Genomic DNA, 22,110 nt, shown 5'->3' on the forward strand with positions numbered 1-22,110 from the left:
TAATAATCTAAACGGATTATTGCTATTCCTAAATTGTCTCTCTCTGATTTGACATATTTGTAAATTCGTACCTTAGGAAAAATATCACGTGAGCTTGGAAAAATTGCCTGGAGTTAGCTCCCAGAATAAATATACTATTGATTACTACTGACGACAAGGTGTTACGTTTGATGAAATGTCCCCATATATTACCTCTTACTAATCCCAGCTAATAAACTTTTTCAAAATGAACATATTTTCAGCTCCACTTAATCCACTGGAGAATCGGTTTGTAGATGCGATGTCTGCTCTTTGAGAAAAATGTCAGAATGACAGCAGGTATAATCTGGTAGGACATGTCTGCAAGGCAGCAGTCTAATGAGAGTAAAACCCGAGGTGTATCTGGAACGGGTCATATATTATACATCACAGTTCAGAGTAGACAGAGACTCCTGGCTTGGAAACGTTCACCGTTTGATTTCGGAGGAAGCTCAGCTTTAAATGTCTGTCAACAGCTGAGCAAAATTCATCATGACACTTACATATCACTGTAGAAAATTCCCAAGTTTCTGGGAAGGTTTGTTTAATTTATTGTAAAAAAAATCTCACTATTAGGGGTTATGTTTTCCTAAGTATTAGGAATACTTATGGATGTCCTATGATATAGCACATCAACCAGGTGACCATGAGGATTAGCAAAGCTAAATAATTCAGTGTTTCTTATATATTATGCAATTTAAGAATGTGTCAGGATTTTTATTTTTTTGTACTTATAGACTATCTAGCTCATGTAGTTCAGCTGAAATTGTTGATTTTAGAGCTGGGAGCATGCAGCAGTGAAGCTCATGTCCATCAGTAGAAATATACAATCTTGAAATGATGTATACAGACAAACTGGAGCCACCGTTGCTACAATATGGTCCTATCATTAGCTTTAAGTCAGTTTTTCAACTGAATAGACACCCCACTGTGTCCTTCTGTTTTAGTTGCCATTGCTGATATTGTCATTTTTTTCTCTTCTGCTGTATTTATCATTGTTATTTGTGTAATTTTTTTTACTTTAGTTTTTTTGGTATCATTGTTGTCATTGTGATTTTTTTTCTTTTGTTGTCAATTTGTTATTGTTTTTTTTTTTTTTACACATTTATTTCCTTCGGTTTTAGTTGGAATTGTTTATATGCTGTTTTTTTCTTTCTTTTCTTTTATCTGATTTTTTTCTGTTGTAGTTGTCATTGCTGTTATTGTGGTATTTTTCTGTGGTAATTCTTATTGTCATTTTTTCCTCTTCTTTGTCTTACAGTTGTAGTTGGCTGTGGGTTCTTTTTTTATGTATTTTTATTTATTTATTTATTTTTAAGCTCAGGTAGTTCGGCTGAAATTGTTGATCTGAGAGCATGAAAAAAGCTCATGCCCATGACCAGTCTTTAGTATAGTCTATAGTGGATGTATATAGCATAGTCTGGATGGCTGGTCCCAATGAAACTGTAGTGCAGGGAATTTATTTAGATTTATTAAAACATTATTTGTTTACGCTCCTGAGATTGAAGTAAAAGCTAAATAAAGGAAAGAATACGTTCAGGCTAAAACGACAAGTTCATCCTGCTTTCTTTCCTCTGTGCCTTGTTATTTTTCCACCACCCCAGCTAATAGTCTCTAACAGCCAGCCCTACTGTTTTCTATTTCCTGAACTGAGTAGATGGATCTTCTCCGACTCCCCCATTCTGTGCTACATCAGAAGATTATCATTAATCTTTCTTTTCATGTGGAAGTGATGAGTAGATAATAAAGCCTCTTGTTCTTGATTTTGCCCATGATGTGGCTTGGTAATTGAGACTCGTTGTAGTGTAATGAGAGCGCTGTTTTTGATCTCGCTGTGTGGAGACGAGCTCCGTTACACTCTTCTAGTATTTTGTTTAGCAGACGTTTTTATTCAGATTGACTTCAAAGTGATGTGTTATACTGTACAATACAAGCATAAAACGCATCCAGTGTTTCAGCAGTGGATTAAAGGTTGCTTTGTAGTAACCGTAGAATTTTAACTCAACAAGCTTTGGTCACTAAATCGGAACTGTAACTGCTATCTAGGAAGCTACTGATGTTACTGGGTTACCTCATAAGGGAAGATTAAAGTTATGTTTCTCCAGATTAATTTCATGGCCACAGTGTATTTAGGAGCCTAGACAGGGAGAGACATGACAGAACTACACAATTTTGACGTGATGTATAAAGACAAACTGGAGTCTACAATATGGTTCTATCATTAGCTTGAAGTCAGTTTTTCAACTGAATAGACTGCGTCCTTCTGTTTTAGTTGTCATTCTTGTTATTGTCATTTTTTCTTTTGTTTCTAACTTCTGTTGTCGATATTGTTGTCATTTTTCCTTTCTGCTGTATTTGTCAGTTGATGCTAATTATTACTTTTTTCCTTTTTGCTGTAGTAGTCATTGTTATTTGCGTAATTTTTTTTTTCTTTAGATTTTTATTCCTGTTGTAGTTGTCATAGTTATTGTGATAATATTCCTTTTGCTGTATTTGTCGTGTTTTGCTGTTTCTTTTTTCTTTTTGTTTTCTTGTGTCTGTATTATCCATTTTTCCCTTGTAGTTTTCTGGGGGGGTTTTTTTCTTTCTTTCTTTTTTTTTTTTGTTTATTTTAGTTGTCACTGTTGTTATTGTGATATTTTTCCTTCTGTTGTATTTGTCATTTTTGATATTTTTGTTTTTGTATGTTTATAGTCTTTATAGTTTTAGTTTATTTTCTGTTGTAGTCGTCATTGTTCTTATTTCTTATTGCCATTTTTTCTCTTCTTTATCCTACAGTTGTAGTTGTAGTTGGCTTGTCATTTTTATTATTGTTGTTTTTTTGTATATATTTTTTTCTTCTATTTTAGCTGTTATAGTTTGTGTTGTCAAATTTTTTCTGCAGTGTTTTTTTTTTTTTTTTTTTTTTCTGTCGTAGTTGTCATTATTCTTAGCATTTTTTCTCTTCTTTTTCCTTCAGTTGTAGTTGGCTACATAGCTACCCAACTCCACAGCTTCAAACTTTTTTATTTATTACATTCATTTTGTTCTTCCAAATACATATCAAAAGCCAGGGATCTGTCTTGCTGTGGATTGTGTTAATGCTTTGATGGGATTGCGAGCGATCGGGAGCGAGACTTCTTAATGCTCCGAATCCCTTGTTAGTGAGACTAAAAAGTCTGTTGGATTAATGATGACATATTCCACTCTGTTGGGAAAGTTCACATTCAATTTGTACTGGGAAATAACAACATGCATGTGCACATGTTTCTCATTCAGTCAGCTGCACTTTAGAGCACTTTATCAAAATGTCAAACAAGCTGGAACATAAAACAAGCACAGGAGGAGCCGAAGACGAGTGTGCTTTTCTGTGGGTGTGTTTCTTTGTTATCTTTGAATAGTAATCCCTTTAAATCTGTCACATTCTACTTACATAAGCTCGGTTGTTTAGATGTCTGGTTGTAATAGGCATAATTGATCACCCATGTGGCATTGTTAAAAGCAATACAGATTTAGTCTTTGTTTGTAATTTAACACACTGGATTTGAAGCATGGTATACTGTATATCGGAAGAACAAAAAGCCATGAAGAAATATTTTTTTCCATTGTCAGTTCACAAGATTGATTCAGAAATTAATTATCTTTACTCCCTAAAAAATACACTGCTGTGCATTTGATGCATTTTTAATCATGCGTCAGGACTCCAGCTACTGTTGTGCTGTTATGTTAACACTGCTCAACATGGATTTAAGTATATTTTCTATATCCCGAGCTGTTTTATTAGCTTCTTTGCCATATAGCAAAATGTTGCCATAAACTGCCATGCATTTGCCTCTAAACCTTCTATCATGCAAGAATAAAGACCCTTCCTGCACTTTGTCTCACCCAAGTGCCCTCCACCTCATCTCTCACTCTCTTTCCCCACGCTTTCATCCGCACCCTGGTTTATCATCCTTCCTGTCAGCCGTTTAACACACAGCTCTCTGGACGACTCGGGGATGCAGCCGTGTTCAAAATGCTAAAGTGACAAAGGTCATGTGGGCCGTTAGAAGCTCTACTGACTACTAATTCAGGCTGGTCTGCTTATTTTTTTTGCTTAGTTTTTCCTCAGTGTCATAAGTGTTAATCCCCCTGCTGTCATGCCCTCCGACACCTTGACTCAACCCTGTCAGTATCAGTGGACTAATTATTACTCACACCTCAGTTATGTACTAATTATTCACTTGTGTCTTTGTCGCTATTATTCTAATAGAATAAAATTGTTTCCAAATAAATCCAGCTTAAAACAGAGTAAGCTTGGATTTTGGATAAACAGACCAATACAAGGTAAAATAATTATATAGATAAATGGTCAGACATAGCAGTTCATCTCATAAAAATCTCATAAAAAATCTCAAAGTCTCATAAAAATAATAATAATAATAATAATAATAATAATAAAAATAGCTATGACATGAAAATAGTTTCTACAAATATTTAATTCCACTAAAAATAAAATTTTAATGTCAATGCCAATCAATGTTGCTAATTTCAGAGCATAAATATAAACATTAAATGATAAAAGAGCATAAACAAAACAACGACACAAATTATTATTTGGCTGCAATTAAATATTTACCCGAATAAATGTTTTTATTTGAAATGATTTTAATTAAATAAAAAAAATATTTTATAACATGAATAATTAGACATAATAACGTGTGATCTCACCAAAAAATATTTTTTTTTACAAAAAAATTTGTAGAAATTTAAGTAGACGTAACTGTATGTATGTAAATGTACTCACTATGCCTGGATTTTAAACCTGAAGATGAAGATATGTATTCATAAAATATTTCTTTCTTGAATGTAGTTTTCACATGGTTGTTGATAAAGTTGTGAAAGTGCTGGAAATGCTTAATATTCAGGGTTTTCACCCAAACTGAAGCTTTAAACGCATTCCCCTTGCATCATTTAGCTCCCAAATTAATTTGCATCTTTAAGTCTGTAATCAAGGTGTGACAACAATAAAATGTGTTTTTGCCTTACATAAATTCTGTCAGACACCTTCTTTTCTTTTTATTTATTTTTTCCGTTCCGTCTGAGTCCGCTGTTTGAACTCTGGATGTGTGAATGTCAAACAGAATTCAAGAGAGCGCTTACGGCAAAGGAAATAGATCAGATAAGGTAGAGAATGTGTGCAGCGAGCACAGGGTTTGTATAAATATGTACTCTTGTATTATGACTGTAGCTTTTTTATTTTTTCATTTTTTTATATGAATATGAAGCCTCCCCATAGCATAAAGACCACTGTTAGATCTTCATCTGACTTTTTCATTTCCTAATTGCCAACAGAAGAGTCAAGCGTAATATCTGATACCTAGATATGTCAGGCAGCCTCCTTGGTTTAATCAGGTTGCAGCTTTGTGTCTAGTACAACTCATTAAGATGTAGACGTACGCTTTGCCATATAAGTCCTGAGTTTGGAAAACGCTGCAGATGTTTTGTCAATTTCTGGGATTTCTTTCCTGCTAGTTTAACATCTTTCCTTTTGCGATCCTGGTAAAGTCTGGATAAACTAGCTGATAGTTTATGATATTCTGTGCTTCCTGGTATTAAGAGCATGGATCCTAATTTTTCTAATAATTCCATTTAATTCAATTTAATTAAATGCATTCCCTTCTGAGTGACACTTGATATTATGATGATAAAAAAAAAAAACGGTATGACTGTATTTTATAAAGTTAAACAATACTAAGTGTAGTGAGTATATTGGTAGGAGAATGTTGGACATGGAGCTGCCAGGCAGGAGGCAAAGAGGAAGGCCAAAGAGGAGGTATATGGATGGAATAAATGAGGATATGAAGCTAGTGGGTGCAAGTGTTGAGGATGCAGAAGATAGGGATAGGTGGAGAGAGATGATTCGCTGTGGCCACCCCTGAAGGGAAAAGCCGAAAGAAGAAGAAGTTGTTTTGTGCAGTTCTAAAGGACAAAATGACGTAAAGATCTGCTTCCACCCAATGGCTACACAGCCAAAATCTTTCCAAAAAGCCTTTCAGTAATTCTGCAAATTACCAATGTGGCATGAACCTTTTTGAATGAGTAAATTTCACTCCATCAATAAATCGCTCCAGCTGCCAGTGTGCCTGTGTGTTTATGAATAGATGGATAGATAGATAGGATGAATAAATAGGATGGACATGATGTATGTATGTATGTATGGATGGATGGATGGATGGAAAGGATGGATGGATGGATTGATATAGCAGTAAAAAATAAAGAGTAATAAAATAAACATATTCAGTGTGATTTTAAAATTTCTGAATAAAATAAAGTAGACATAACTGCACACACCAAGCGCTAATCTAGTAGGCTAAGGAGAGCGCTGTGCATTTGGGTTCTTCTAAAACTTTGAACTTTTACAAGTTTAATTTTCTAACATCTGGTCTGTCAGAAAAAGTACATTCCAAAGGCTTTTTGTCAATCCTTAAATTTGAACTCTGAAGCTTGCCAGATGCAGGAGGCTTTCTGGGAGAATGAATAACCAGTTGGCATGATGTGTTTAGAGTTTAAGCACGGAATCCTTTAAGAATAATTCCAGCCACAAGAAGCCATTCAGCATGTTGTCACACTGGAGAGGCCGTGCTGGAAAATCCAACTCTGCGGTATGCTTTCATGGTCATGGTGCTTTACAGAACAAAAAATAAATAAATAAAAAACATAAGCAAGGGATCTGTGTCATGTCAGAGATCAATCAGTATGTGAGCTCCTAAGCTAAAACAGCTACTGTATGCTGGGGGGGGGTGTGTGAGAATTAATTAAGCCCTCTATTTTAATAGTCCCTAATTGATCATCTGACGTTCCAGCTCCATTGCAAAAAAGAAAAAGACAGATATTCAATAGTGTTGTCTCAGTGCTGTGATCTGTCAAGTACAGTTGATGGATAGAATTATCTGACTTAATTATAAAACACATCCTTGTGTGATAAATGATGTCATTATATTCTCCCTGCTCTCATTTCAATAAAATTTCCCAACTGTCTTGATTGGGGAGATTTTTGAGCCTTATGTATTACTGCTGTGGCTCATGGACTTCTTCACAACTAGCTTCAATTAATTTTAGCTAATATTGGATAGCTATACGCTATATAACTAAATGTATGTGGATCCCGACTGTGACACCCTCACCCTCGTGCTTGATGAACATCCCATTCCCAAATTATCCCACTCTATTAGGAACATTTTCTAGTAAAATTTTGAACACTGACATTTGTCCATTCAGCCTTTACAAGAGCTTTACTGAGGTCCAGCATGGAATTTGAGCGAGAAGATTTGGTATTCCAATTCATCCCATGATGTTGAGGTCAGGCCACTTGAGATCTTCAACTCCATCCTTGGTGAGATCTTCATGGACCAGAGCCAGTGTCTTGCTAGAACAGGTTTTGCTTCTGTCCAGTGAAGGGAATTTGTAATGCAACAGATGACCACATATAAGTGTGTTGGACAGGTGTCCACAAACCTTTGGCCATAAAGTGTATAAGTACTTTTTGTCCAGCTGGTGAAAAGCACAAGGCCTTAATTGTATAAAGCTCAGTTGTTCCAGACTATTCGAGTGTAAATTCCTGATCTTTTTGGTGGGGGCAGAATCTGTTGATTTGAGGCTGCAAGAGAAACTGCTGACATTCACAAACTGAGAAATGAGAAATAATGAAAGATTATTCTTGGTTAGCAAGGACATCTCTGAATGACAGATTTGCACTTGGTTGTTGTTTCAGTGATTTAACTTGCGACTGGTGGAAAAGTAAACCCAGTCATGATGGAACATGACCACAACCCCCCCCCCCCCCCCCCTCTGATATGTCCCCCTTCAACCCCATCACCTTACACCTACTGTAGAGGACCCGAATGTTCTTAAATTCAAAACGTTCTTAAATTTTTCTTTTGTGTTCTCATGTGTCCTGTGAGCTCAGAGATGTGTTAGCATGTGATAACTCCTCTGCATGGGTTTGCACCATCTGTTCACTTTGTGCATTTCGAAGTGACTAGTCATTGAAGTCTTAAGTGCTTTCAACTTATGAAGTAAAAGTCTTAAGCAGTGAGGCAGCTTTTTTTTCTTTCTATTTCGCTTCTCATCCCCAGTCATTTGTGATGCAGAATCTGTCTGTATTGTCTAAGGACGAGGATGATGAAGTACTAACTCTGCTTTGCTTTGCATTCCTAATTGTCGCTTTAATAATAATAATAAAAACGTATGTGTTTGTAACATCTACATTGTCCTTTGTGCTTTCTTTAGAGAAATGTGATGAAGCGCTGGCCACGCCCCTTTCCCATAGTGCCTTCAGCAGCTCGTCGGTGTTCACCACCGGATACACTCCTGAATATGCCAAACTGAACAGGAGAGGAGGTGAGAGGCTTTAAACACACACCCATGCAGACACATACCAAAGACTTTTGGATGGAGTCTCCAGCATCAGTGCTTTGTAACAGAGGTTAAGGACTTCTACAGGGCAGAATGGTGTCTCGGTCACTTGCTGTTATTGGAAAATAATCAACTTCATGGTTGTAACAGTTCCTCTGATTCATGTCTTGCTGCATCACACCATAACTGTTGTTGCCTGTTTTCCTATAAGATCATGCCTCGTTATGCAAACAGTATGATTTCTACATATTTTAATTTTTAGTTTTCCTGATCAATAACTTCAAAGCATTTCTTATTAGAGGGCTTAGATGTTTGGAGCTGACAGTATCTCTAACCTAGGTGAATGTGAGGCACGCTCTTAATTAAACCGCTGTAAGTATGGGTCAGCGGACTTTGTGTAAATATTTAATAGGACATGGCCTTTTAATGGAGCTGCAGGATGTCAGTGACACAATGCGCACTGTCTCACTGCTACGCCGTTTGACACCTACACACTGGTGGATAGAGAGCAGGACTATTATTCACCCTTCCCAATAGGGTGTATTCACATTTCCAGGCCGTAAAAGCTTTCCTCATAGTATTTTACCTTAGATCCAAATGTTCCCAAAATGGTTATAATTAAAAATGCTTTAAAATTAGGATCGGTTCTTGAATTCCACCAATCAAAACTGGAAGTTGTAAATTTTAATAGAGTCTTGCAGTATGCCTCTGCTGTCATAATGAACAAACACCCTCAAGTCATTAAGGTCTGATTTGATACAACCAGAGGGTAGTTTTCTAGTTTTCATAGCAGATAAGCAAACAGCCTGTCAGGAACATTCATATCCCAAGCATTTATCAAGCATATTTATTCCTGATGACATCACCGAGACAGGCTCATTAGTTACACTATGATAAGCAGCATCATAAAAGGCTAATGAAGGGATCCAGACATCCGTATGCCAGATGCGTATTTCTACACTACGGAGGCTGGAAGTGAGACTTCCGAACTGTTTATACTGACTCATTCCTGTCACAAATCACTAGCGGGGTGAAAATCAATAGCACCCAGTGCTAACATATATAGGTGTTATACTATCACTAGCACAGGCTCACCTGAACTGGATAGCTGTAGATTAGAAAAAAATCACCTGGTCTGAGATGCGTTTCAGTTCACTTCATTGTTATATCCTTCCTGGGGGCTTGAACCAGCCTGAACAGTTTCCTTTGACCTCTCTTATCAAAAAGGTGTTCCCACTCTCAGAACCATTGCTCACTCAAGTGTTTTCTTGTTTTCACATTCTGTGTAAACTCTAGAGAGCTTCTGAAACACCCCACCAACCGTGCCATGGTTAAAGTCAGAGATCAGAGATCAGACTCTTGCCCTTTCTGAGGTTTGATGTGAACAATAACTGAAGCCTGTACTGCATATGGATGATTTTTGGTATTATGCTACTGATTAGAAATGTGCAATTTAGCCATGGCAAGTCTTGAAGTAAAGTTTAAGCATATATTGATGGTAATGATGGAGTTAGAATGTGGGTAGGTTTGGTCTTGGTGGATAGATCTGCTACATAGATGCTGCTGAGGTGGTTGGTGCTGCTGGTGTTTTTATAGTTGTTGCTGCTGGGCTGAGACTGCCCATGGCTGGGCTGAGTGCTGAGACTGCCCGTGGACCTGCTGAAACAGAAAATATTAAGAGAAAGAAGGTGAGAAGCAAATTCTCTTGCTGCCTGCTGGGGCTTGGCCAGGGTGTTAGTCAGGATAACACAGGGCTACGTAGGTGGCGAGGGCGTTTGGAGAACGAATCAGCTTGGATGAAAGAGTTTTATGTCTGAATTATGCCTAAAAATCCAATATCTAGTGGAAAATTCTGAACTTCCCAGAAGAATGGAGGTTGTTATAACAGCAAAGGGGATTAAAGCTAGAATGGGATGTTCAACAAGCACATATTGGTGTGATGTCAAGATGTCCAGACACTTACATACAGTATACTTGTATATCCACAGGGTGTATAATGAATGCAGATGACCTGTAAGATTTGGTTATGAATTTAGGAAAAAAAAAAGTTTCAGCAAAAACAAAGGATTTCTTTGTTTTTCCTCTGTATATATATATATATATATATATATATATATATATATATATATATATATATATATATATATATATATATGATGGGATGAAATTGCTGTTCTGCTCTGGGTATTAACCCTTACTTGGTTTGCAAAATCAATTACTTCCCATTTTCCATTTCTATTATATTCCCCTGTAGAGGAAAATAAATCCACTATAAAAAGTCCTGTACTCATTTAAATTAATGCAGTTTTGACTTCGTCATTCCCTCGTCATTCAGTCTTCTCCTTCAGCAGAGATGGAGGCATCTGTTTAGCATAGCTCATCTGTGGAGTGGAGACAGGGAGGAAAAGGTCAAATCCCTGTCGAATATAAACCTGTTTGTCCTTCACAGCTGGAAATGGAAAGGTAGTGAGATGGGAGGACTGGAGACAGACGATCAGGCGAGCCAGTAGGAAGCTAATGAGAGGGAGAGTTGGGAATCGGTTGAGGCTGGCAAGAGGGGGAAAGATGGCTGTGCTCAGCATTCAGCCCAAGAACGAAGTCTCTGCTGAATAGAAATGTGGCCGTGCATGAGATTGGAGTGTTAATAAGATGCACAGAACCCAGTGATCCCTGCACTTCATTTTATTTTTCATTCTCGGTAGTGAATTAAATCCCCTCAGCCTGCTACTGAGGCAAAATGACATTTATAGGCTATGCAAACAATTTGACTTCTTTCCTCATATCCCTTTTTGGTTTAAAAATATATTCATATTTATTTGCAATAACTCATTTAAGTCATTTTAGGTTTTTGGACTTTTTTCAAACTTGCAGCTGTAATTTTAAAAACTTAGAGAGATTAAGAAGTGTTCAACATTAATGTTGGCAAATCTTCGAGGTTTGTACAGTATAGTTGAAAGGTAAGACACAAGCACAAATAAATAAAGTTGTTCATTATTCTACAGAAGCGTATGTAGTATTGACTTTTTTGACCATTCTGGACATTTTCCAGTGCTTGTCCACCTGCTTTCTTTCCCCTACTCTCTTAAAAAAAGTTTAAAAGTTTTTTGGTAGAACCAAAAAGGGGTTTTGCTACGAAGAAGAAACATTTTTGGTTCACCGAGGATCCTTTCAGTAAATGGTTCTCATTTTTTTAGTGAGATTTTTTAAGTAAGATTTTTATAGTCTAAAAAACCCCTTTTTAATGAAGTAAAAGAAAAAGTTCCATAGATGTTTAAGGTTCTTCCTAGAACCATACACCTTGGCAAAAAAAACATTTACGAGCCTTTTAAATTATCTTCTTATTGTTATTGTTCTTATTGAGTGTATCGTTATGAACCAGGGAGGATGAATCAACCCTCAGCCTTTGTATGTTATCATAAAAAGTGCTGCTGAACACACTTGCAGAAAAGCGCTATCAACCCTCTTCTTAATACAAATGCTCAGAGACACTAAGTAGCCTTTATTCGTCACATACAGTGCATGTGGAAAATATTCACAGTTCATTTTGTTATATTACAGCGATATTCCAAAGTGGATTATCCAGGCTGTGTGCTTAGGTTCGTTGTCCTATTGGAAGATGAACTGTCCCCCCAGTTTGAGGTCCAGAATGCTCTGGAGCAGGTTTTCATCAAGGGTGTCTCTGTACATTGCTGCATTCATCTTTCTCTCGATCCTGACTAGTCTCCCGGTTCCTGCCGCTGAAAAACATCCCCACAGCATAATGCTGCCACCACCATGCTTCGATGTAGGGATGGTATTGACCAGGTGATGAGCGGTGCCTGGTTTCCCACAGACATGACACTTGTCATTCAGGCCAAAGAGTTCAATCTTTGATGCATCAGACTAGAGAATTTTGTTTCTCATGATCTGAGAGTCCTTCAGGTGCCTTTTGGCAAACTCCAGGCAGGCTGTGATGTGCCTTTTACTATCTGGCCACTCTACCATACAGGCCTAATTGGTGGAGTGGTGCAGAGATGGTTGTTCTTCTGGAAGGTTCTCCTCTCTCCACAAAGAAACAATGGAGCTCTTTGAGAATGACCATCAGGTCTTTGGTCACCTCCCTGACTAAGGCCCTTCTCCTCCAATCGTTCGGTTTGGTGGGGGGGCTTACTCTAGGAAGAGTCCTGGTGGTTCCAAACTTCTTCCACTTACAGATGATGAAGGCCACTGTGCTCATTGGGACCTTCAATGCTGCAGAATTTTTTCTGTACCCTTCCCTAGATCTGTGCCTCGATACAATCCTGTCTCAGAGGTCTACAGACAATTCCTTGGACTTCATGGCTTGGTTTCTGCTCTGACATGCACTGTTAACTGTGGGACCTTACAGTATATAGACACATGTGTACCTTTCCAAATCATGTCCAATCAACTGAATTTACCACAAATGGACTCCAATCAAGTTTGAGAAACATCTCAGGGATGATCAGAGAAAACAGGATGCACCTGAGCTTAATTCTGAGTGTCATGGCATAGGCTTGTACACTTACGTACATGTGATTTTTTTTTTTTTTTTGTAATAACTTTGCAAAGATTTCAAACAAACTTCTTTCATGTTGTCATTATGAGGTATTGTTTGTAGAATTTTTAGGAAAATAATGAATTTAATCCTTTTTGGAATAAGACTGTTACATAACAAATTGTGGAAAAGTGAAGCGCTTCTAGAGTCACTGTATACATTACAGCACAGTGAAATTATTTTTTTGCATATCGCTGGAGGGTTGGGGTCAGAGCACAGGGTCAGCCATGAAGCAGCGCCCCTGGAGACTGGGGGGTTGGGGGCTTTGCTCAAGGGCCCAACAGTGGTGCCGAGCAAACAGCCAAGAGCCTTAACCACTTGAGCTACCAGCACCACTGCTAATAAGAAAGAGTAAGGCCAGCCTTCTCTCCTAGACAGCATAGGTACAACAGTCTTGGGCCTAACCCTAAACCTTTGCACGGATTTAAATGAATTAAATAAGGTGAAATTGGGACGTTGGCACTAATGGAAATATCATAGCATTTTGAGTTTAGTATGTCCTTCCAATTTCTGTGTGGGTTTTCTCCAGGGTTGTTTTTTTTTGTTGCCTCTGACCTCCAGTGTCCATTCCCACCACCAGATCCACTCACCTTTTACCTCTTTACTTTTTTTAATTTATTGTATCACTAAGGACAAAGGCTATAAAGCATCTCAACAGTCTGCACCCCAACCTCTTTTTTCTTCTCTGCACCGCCGCCTTTCTCCTTCCAGTCGCTTTCTTTTACTCCCCTTATCTTATCAGAATGTCAGTCTCCATGGCAGGTTACAGTACAGTCGCCCCCCCGGCTGTCCTCTTATCTCTATCTCCTTTCACTCATCCTCTTCTCTGCTTTCTGTTCTCACTATGTCACTGTTAAGCCTCTCTTTTTACTCTCTCTAGACTTTAGGTCAACCGAGCCAACCCTGCTTTTCAAGTGCTAACTCCATGGGAGTACACTTATCAACAGGGCCAAGTGTTTGCGTTTTTTTGAAGATGCCATTTTGTGCCACGCAAATCCTCTCTATCCAGAGATGGACTCTGATTATCCTGTTGAAGCCAGATTTTAAATAATGACTGTGTAATAGGATCAAATCTCAAATCCTACTGAGGATTACACCACACCTTATCAAGCAACTGCTATCTGGGCTTCTGCTCTGACAGAGATACCTGACATTACATATATATTCTTATTCATATAGATATAAATCTCTCTCTCTCTCTCTCTCTCTCTCTCTCTCTATATATATATATATATATTTCTAGCTATGTAAATATCTAAATATCCACTCATTAAAAACTTTTACCCCAGCTGATTTGTGCACTTATCCAATCAGCCGATCATATGGCAGCAGTGCAATACATACTATCATGAAGTTTTAACTGGAAAATAATAACTTTATTATATCGATTTAAATACACTGTTCTCTGTGGTCGCATTTCGACGTGTTTGCCAGCTAATGTGTAATGTCTTTGGATAATAGTCTAATATCTAAGGTCAGAATTGTCACAAATACAAATGCAACTTCCTGGAAAGCTTATATATCTGAATGGCGTGATACAAAGCAGAAAATATCTACTATTTTTACCATCTGCTGAGGAAACATATTAGTTCAGCTTCATCCAGCCTTGGCATGGATTCAGATTTATCTCAGTCATTTCTCAGCCACTGGCAACCTTAATAACTGCCAACGTTAGTACACTAAGTAGTGATGAGAATAAACTAAGAATAAACCCATCAAGAATAAACCTGTGGATGTGACAGGAAATTGGAAAATTCAAGAGAATTCTTAGTGAACTAATACAGAACAAGTGAAGAATTCTAAAAGGCTGGTGAAGTAAAATTACCTAATGGAAGAACAGAACTAAATGCAGTAAAGTAACAGGAGAATTTATTCAAAAAGAGTTAAACAAGTGAATATTATAATGTATTATAATGTAAGTAAATTGAGCTGTTTACGGCACACCTCTCTGTGTGAGAATATGTTTGCATTCACAAGGTTAAAATAACTTGTTTTTCTTGCGCCTTCTAACTTTGATGATAAAAAAAAATGAAGTGTGGAAAAATTTGTATAAGCAGCTGCTTTGAGCTTTGGCTTTTTTGAAACGGGGCAAAATTGCACCTCTTTAAATCACACCTTGTGTAAAACCTCTCCACAACGCAGAACATACAAACACACACTACATCTACTCGCCTTATTTTTTTATTTTGCCCTGTAGCCATGCCGAAAACAGACGCTGAATAAAAAAGAGAGTCTTCACATGCAGTATGATGCTTGTAGAATTTTATATTTAAAAAATATTTTATATTTTTAGAGTAAATCACAAAAGGAAACCAGACGGCTATGTGAACCGATTGGTCTTTCCCGGTGTGTAGGTGCTGGAGGCTGGTCTCCTCTCGACACTGATCATTACCCATGGCTGCAGGTGGACCTGGGAAGCAGGAAGCAGGTGACTTCGGTCGCCACTCAGGGTCGATACAGCAGTTCGGACTGGACCACACGCTACCGACTGCTCTACAGCGACACGGGCAGGAACTGGAAACCCTACCATCAGGATGGAAACATCTGGGTAAATTTTGCACACTGGTTTTAGAGAACATCCTGAGATTCACATACACTCAAAATAACCATAAGTATAAATACCCAAAATATAGTTTTCCTTCATATGATCACATGCTGTGTATTCTCAATAGGAATTCTTGCGAAATGGCCGAGAAGTGCAATACAAAATGACAGATCGGAAGACAAAATAATTTTTTATTTTTCAAAATAATTTTCTCCATGCTTGCCAATAGAAATCATTGTTATTTAAAGTTGCACTATCGAAAAGAAAAATGATTTAAAGTGAACACGGAACTCCATACCTGCAGGAAATTAAGTTAGATACACAATTTCCTATTCTGTGTATGTTTTGAGTGACGGATGTCTCATCCAATCAGTGGTAGAAATTCCATTCGCAAATTATACCTACCTTTTCCACTTCGTTTGAACTGTTGTTGTGTTTTCAGATTTGTTCTTTTGTTTTGGGATTTTCTATTTTGTTTTTGGATTTGTCATTTTGTTTTTTGATTTATTTTTTTGTTTTTTGATTTGTTATAATATATATAACAAATAACAAATCAAAAAACCAAAATCGAATTTTTTGATTCCATACTTTGTTTTTTGATTTGTTATTTTGTTTTCTGATTTATTTTTTTGGTTTTGGATTTCTTTGATTTTCTGATTTGTTATTTTGTTTTCTAATTTGTTTTTGTTTTTTTATTTTTGGGTTCAGTATTTTGTTTTTGGATTCCTTATTTAGTTTTCTGATTTGTTAATTTGGTTGTTTTATGTATTTATTTATTTTTTTTGGACTCATGATTCATTATTATGTTTTCTGATTTGCTTTTTTTAATTCATTATTTTGTTTTCTGTTTTTTCTTCTCACAATAGTTTTACAATAGTTCTACAATCTACTTTTTCTGCTTGTGTAATAAGTTCCTTCTATATGTTCTTTCTATACTAATAGAAAGACATACGTTTTTTTTTTTTTTTTTTGCTGAACTCTTGATATCAGATTGTTAAAATAATCAGAGGTAAAGTTATAACTTTCTCAGACAGTTTTCAGGACAGAGGAGATTGCGGTTTCTTTGTTAGCATGATAAGCGTGCAGAATTCGTTACATTACCGAAATGTAATGTAAAATCAGATCAAATTTAACTGTAACAGTAACTGCTCTTCACGTCTGGCCATGAACGGCACGGCTCGTTGAGTTTTATTCATAAAATAAAACTCCACAGAGAAGAAACAGATTCATAATACCTTACCATATGTAGCATCTGTTGCATCTGTCTTAGCTTTTTCAATTTAACAGCTGGGGGTTTGCTTCTTTTATCCTGCATCTGTTGGCTGGATTCAACTCATAAACAAACTGGATTCACTCAGGTGTGAAAATGGCTGATAATAGTAAAGAAATGGTTTGTGTTTGTATATACACTAGCAGTCAAAAGTTTGGACACATCTTCTAATTCCATGGTCTTTCCTGATGTTTATTTCTTTCTACATTGAAAAACAATGCTGAAGGCGGCCGAAATACACAATAATGTCCTAATGAACAGTTGATATTGAGATATGTCTGCTACTGATGCTCTGTAAAGCCTTCATAATGTCTCTAATCTGAGGTGCTGTTAATTGGTGATTTCTGAGGCTGGTCACTCTAAATGAACTTCTCCTCTGCAGCAGAGGTACAGTAAGTTTTGGTCTTGCTTTACTGGGATGGTCTTCATGTGAGCCAGTTTCATCATGGTGCTTGATGGGTTTTGCAAATGCACTCGACAATACTGTTCTTGCAAGAACTATTCCAGAACACCTGACCTTCGTGTCTTAAAATAACAACTGACTGTTTTTTGTTGTCATTACATATGGATTACTTAAGTCCATGTGTGTTATTTCATAGTTTTGAAATCTCCAGTATTGTTCTAGAATGTAGAAAATAAATCCCTAAACAAAAAACATTGAATTAGAAGATGTGTCCAAACTTTTGACTGTATGTAAAAAAAAAAAATGTGATCATTATTGTCTTGATTTTCAGTTTGACCTGACTTGAAAAGCTTTCTCTGGCAATAGTCATTTCTTTGGCAGAGGTTTTATCAAGCAAAAAACTCAATTCCTTGCTCTTTAACATCTGCCATTGTGATTGAAGAAAAAAAAAAAAGACAAATTCATGTTCTTAGACAAAACGACACATATACTACATGCAGCCACAAGATATGATACCATTCAGGATCATGCTTCACCAGACTGGAAGCGTATACTACGTTAAAATGTGCACGCCACATTGGAATTTTTGGATCCCACCTTGTATGTATAGTATAAAACACACTAATCTCTTATATTTAATAAGCTCTTGTGTCAGGCTGTTGGTGTAATGACCACTCACCTGTTTTTTTTTTTTTTGCCAGCCTGTCTGTCAGGAGAGACAGAACATGATAACTGCCTGGGCATTTTATGTTCACCCTTTTACTTCCTAAACAGGTCACTGAGCACCAGATCCGACTTTGACAGTTCGGAGAGCTGATGAAAGCTCAGTGTGCACACTGGTGCAAAAAAAAAAAAACCTGTCATAATTGTCCATGGCTTTTTCTTATTATTCATCCATGGAAGATAAATTACAGTGGAGAAATCAAGAGTTGATAAAAGTTCAGAACAGTTTAAAGAAGTCATGCAGTTCAGGGGATGTCAATGAATTTTTTGGGAGGTGTGAAATCAGTTCAGGACAGATTTCTGAGACTGATCAGGAGCATCGGCTAATCTTTCCACGTTTTAACAGCAGGTATGAAATATCAGATAAAAGCTTCTGATGATAGAATAACAAGTAGGTTGGTTTTTTGAGATAAAAGGGTGATAATGATAATTACATTACACCACATTCTGAATTCTGATTGGTCAGAAGGTGTACAATGATCAGATTTGACCTTTTGCAGTTCTTTCCGCCCCCTGCAGTGTAAAAGGAATAAAAGACAGAATATTTACCTTCAGGATGCTACCAGCCGATCTGCTTCATGTTTGGACACCAACCGTGTTGTAGATGATTTTTCTTTAACAGCACACACCCTTTCATGTTTTATTCATTACCTGCCTAATTGCCCTCTTCATTTATAACCACTATGATTAAATCTGTGAAAAAAAAAAATCACACTAATTTATAATTCATTTGAAAAGTTTTCATTAGCAGAAAGTTTTTGTTACTTAGACATTTCTGGAACAAAGTCTGCTCAACTAAATAGGATTTCTTTAGAGAAACATCTGCATATTTTGTCCAACCTGTCCTGGCACTGTATTATACATTAGGAAAGACAGGTTCACACCATGTTTTTATTTTTTTCTTCCACTGCATTAAAAATGCAGTTTCACATATTTCACTAATTTTTTTTTGTATATGGGGGACACTGACATCGCACCGTTTCTGTGAAATCCCTGTTAAGTGTGAGACTCTTCTAGAACTCATGCCATAATTGTTTATGGATTTTTCTATAGTTTTTCCTTTTTCACTAATGACTAAATACATTCATTTTCATATAAGAACCTTCTTCTATTGATTTTCCTGACTTGGATCTTGTTTATCTTTTATCTATATACTCTCCGATAAATAGTACAGTTTTATTGCTTCGCCTTTTTATTGTTTAGAGCAGTTAAGACGATAATGATTATTTGTTCACTGGACAAACTATAGCACATAATACAATGAGCAAATAATAATAATTACAATAATTGTTGTAACTGTATTACCTGCATTCCATTCCATTCCAGACCTCTCTCTCTCTCTCTCTCTCTCTCTGTCCCATTATCTCTTTTTCTCATTCTCATTCTCGTTCTCTTTCTATCTTGGTCTCAGATATAGACTCTGTCAAAAAAGCCCCCGAGTGAATAGAAAGTAGAGAAAGGTGCCAAATCTCTCAGTCAGAAGATAATAGTCTCTTGAATACTGCATCACTTTTTGATTTTTGCTTTTTTTTATTTTTCCCTTACCCGCTTGGTCTAATCTGCCTTTTAACTCAACATCAAAGGTGCCAATATATGTAAGCCATTTAAAGTATATTGGGCTGTGATTTTTCTCTCCCATTGGTTTAAAAGAGTTTTTATATTTTTCATGTTAAGCGACTATACATTGTTCATTTTAAAATTTTTGGCATAATTATTACTCATGGTTTAATAACAACAGCTGCATTTTCCCTCTATCGCTTTGATCGAGAGTTGAAATATAATCGAAAAGTGTGATAAGCGTTCGTTTCACGAATCTGTTGGATTCATGGAGATGTTCTTCATTTCTTCCATAATTCTGATTAAAAGACACCGGAAGTGAACTTGACTGTAGAGTTCTGCCTTCACCACTGAGCTCAGGAGGCATTATGTTTTCTGGTTTGTCTGTCCATCGGTCCGATATCTCGATAACGCGCGGTTGAATGTTAAATAAAATGATTCGATTTTCTGCCTCTAACAGGGTGAAGTTCACAGCAAGGTCAAGTGTCAGTTATCTTTAATAGCTTCCCTTACACAGAGATGTTACTTACTCTTCCATGTTCAGGAACTCAAGACCCATTATGTATGATGTTTGCTGTTGGTTTGTTCTTCCATCCGTCAGTGTATCTGTGAATCTTTCCGTGATCCTGGTAGTGCGATATCTTAGAAAGGAGTGCTTAAATATTTTTATGGATATATAATTGTAACCAACTGATTTGGTTTTGGAATTGATTCAAACAGGGTCAAGGTCAAATGTCTAAAATCATTTTTCTTCAATAGCTTCCTTAATGTTTGCTATACAAAGATGTTACTTACGCTTTCCTGGTCAGGGACATTACAATCACTATTTATGATTATTTGTCCGTCAGCCATCGGTTCATCCTTCTGTCTGTCCATCCCTCAATGTGCATCTCCCCAGGATTCTCTTGATTAGATACAGCAATTGATTCAAACAGGGCGCAATACTTTGTGTTCAACAGCTTACTTTGAAGGTATATTTTAAAGGTAGTAAGAAGAAGGACTTGGTGGCAAATGTGTTTGACATGTTTATCTTCTATTGATTGTTCTGATGATTCTCTAGAAGGTGACTTCCAGAGAAGCTCCTCTTACTTTCCCGGTAGCATTATATGACAGGAAAGCATCATTCAAACTCAAGCCAGATTTGGAAAGTTCTGGGTTTGGTCCTCGAGTCATAGCAAACCTTTCTGGTTGGTGTTAATTGATTTGCTTATTTACTGGTTCTCTCTGATGGACTGTGATTTCTGGTCTGATGGATCTGCTAAACAGTCACATAACTGCTCTTAACAGTCAAGCCTTTTCAATTGAACAGTTGAATTGAAGCTTTACTGCTGTTGAATAGTTTTTATTTTTCTCATGTGGCCTGAATGCATCTTGTACTTGCACTTATTTTAATGGTGTTCTCTTTTGCCCCATGAGAAAATAAGCATTGGCCACTTTAATTATAACCACGGAAACCTGTAAATATGTTCCTCGTGATAGTTACAGTCGGCTTGCTGCCAAAAACCCAGGCTCTATTGTCTCTCTTCAGCCACTTTAAATTAAATAGGTACTTGATTAAACCAGGCAGCAGAGTCTCAGTGTGGCTTGACTTGTAGCCAACTAATTAACACACTCACTGACTGTTTAAGGTCCAGGGCTTGAGCTGGAATTAACTGCACCAAAATTAATTCATCTTGCCCTTTTGTGTAAAACTTGTTGTCTGGAGGCTGCTGGAGGAAAGAATACACTCAGGTACTAATGTATACGAACAACTTTTTGAAGATAGATACGGGGACAGATGTCCTGATGCTTTTCTTCAACGTTTGGATAAGAATAGTTCTTGTGTTGTGATAAAAAAAAAAAACGATGGCTGTTTATTTGCAGGCATTTACAGGAAACTCCAATACGGAGAGTGTGGTCCGTTACGACCTTCAGCATGTTATCGTGGCTCAATTTCTACGCTTCATCCCTCTGGAATGGAGTGAAGAAGGTCGGATAGGCCTGAGGATAGAGATCTATGGCTGCATGTACTGTGAGTTCTTACACACACACACACACACACACAAACCACATTCAAAGTCTTTCCAATCTGTATTTCCTAATTCCACTTATATCCATTTTGACACCAAAGGAATAGAAGCTTATCTTGATCCTTTGCATTATTCATAATTGCATTAAGCTTTGCTATCTTGTATCTAAAATATAATGCTTTTCCATAAAGATGTCTTGAATGTGTTGAGTTGCACTGATTACACACAGATGAAGCACAGACAAACGTAAAAGGTAAGGCAAACAATCTGAGGTCAAATTTAACAAAACCCTCAATATGGTGCTGTATTATTGGCAGCCAGCTACAACACCTCTGTGTAGTTTGTTAAGTTGGTTTTCAGTTTACATATTTTTAGCCTTTCATGTTAGACATAGGCTACAGTTCTTGCTAAGGGGAAGACACTTCTCTGCCAAACAGAGAAGAAACAAACGACTTTCCCTATATTTATTATTGGTAATGTGTGGTTCCTGGCAAATAAAATGGATGAGCATTGTTTGAGCATATGCCTAATGATAATGATAATTTTGCTGTCTTTCAGAACGTACACATGCAAATGCTACAGCATGGGGAAGGAGGATAGGGACTAGCATGGCACGCAGTCCTATTATTAGCGATACCATAATTACCTAATCAC

General features: G+C 37.0%; 1 protein-coding gene across 1 annotated transcript in view; it reads left to right on the forward strand.

Moving 5' to 3' along the window:
* Window positions 1–22,110, forward strand: part of LOC131344481 (contactin-associated protein-like 2) — a 129,800-nt gene that overhangs the window by 30,603 nt on the left and 77,087 nt on the right. The window contains exons 2-4 of the mRNA XM_058376814.1: window positions 8,269–8,379; window positions 15,304–15,497; window positions 21,311–21,458. Coding sequence (XP_058232797.1) covers window positions 8,269–8,379; window positions 15,304–15,497; window positions 21,311–21,458 — 453 coding nt within the window. The remainder of the gene's footprint in view (window positions 1–8,268; window positions 8,380–15,303; window positions 15,498–21,310; window positions 21,459–22,110) is intronic.

Source organism: Hemibagrus wyckioides, linkage group LG23 (genome assembly GCF_019097595.1).
Source record: "Hemibagrus wyckioides isolate EC202008001 linkage group LG23, SWU_Hwy_1.0, whole genome shotgun sequence".
NCBI classification, from domain to species: Eukaryota; Metazoa; Chordata; class Actinopteri; order Siluriformes; family Bagridae; genus Hemibagrus; species Hemibagrus wyckioides.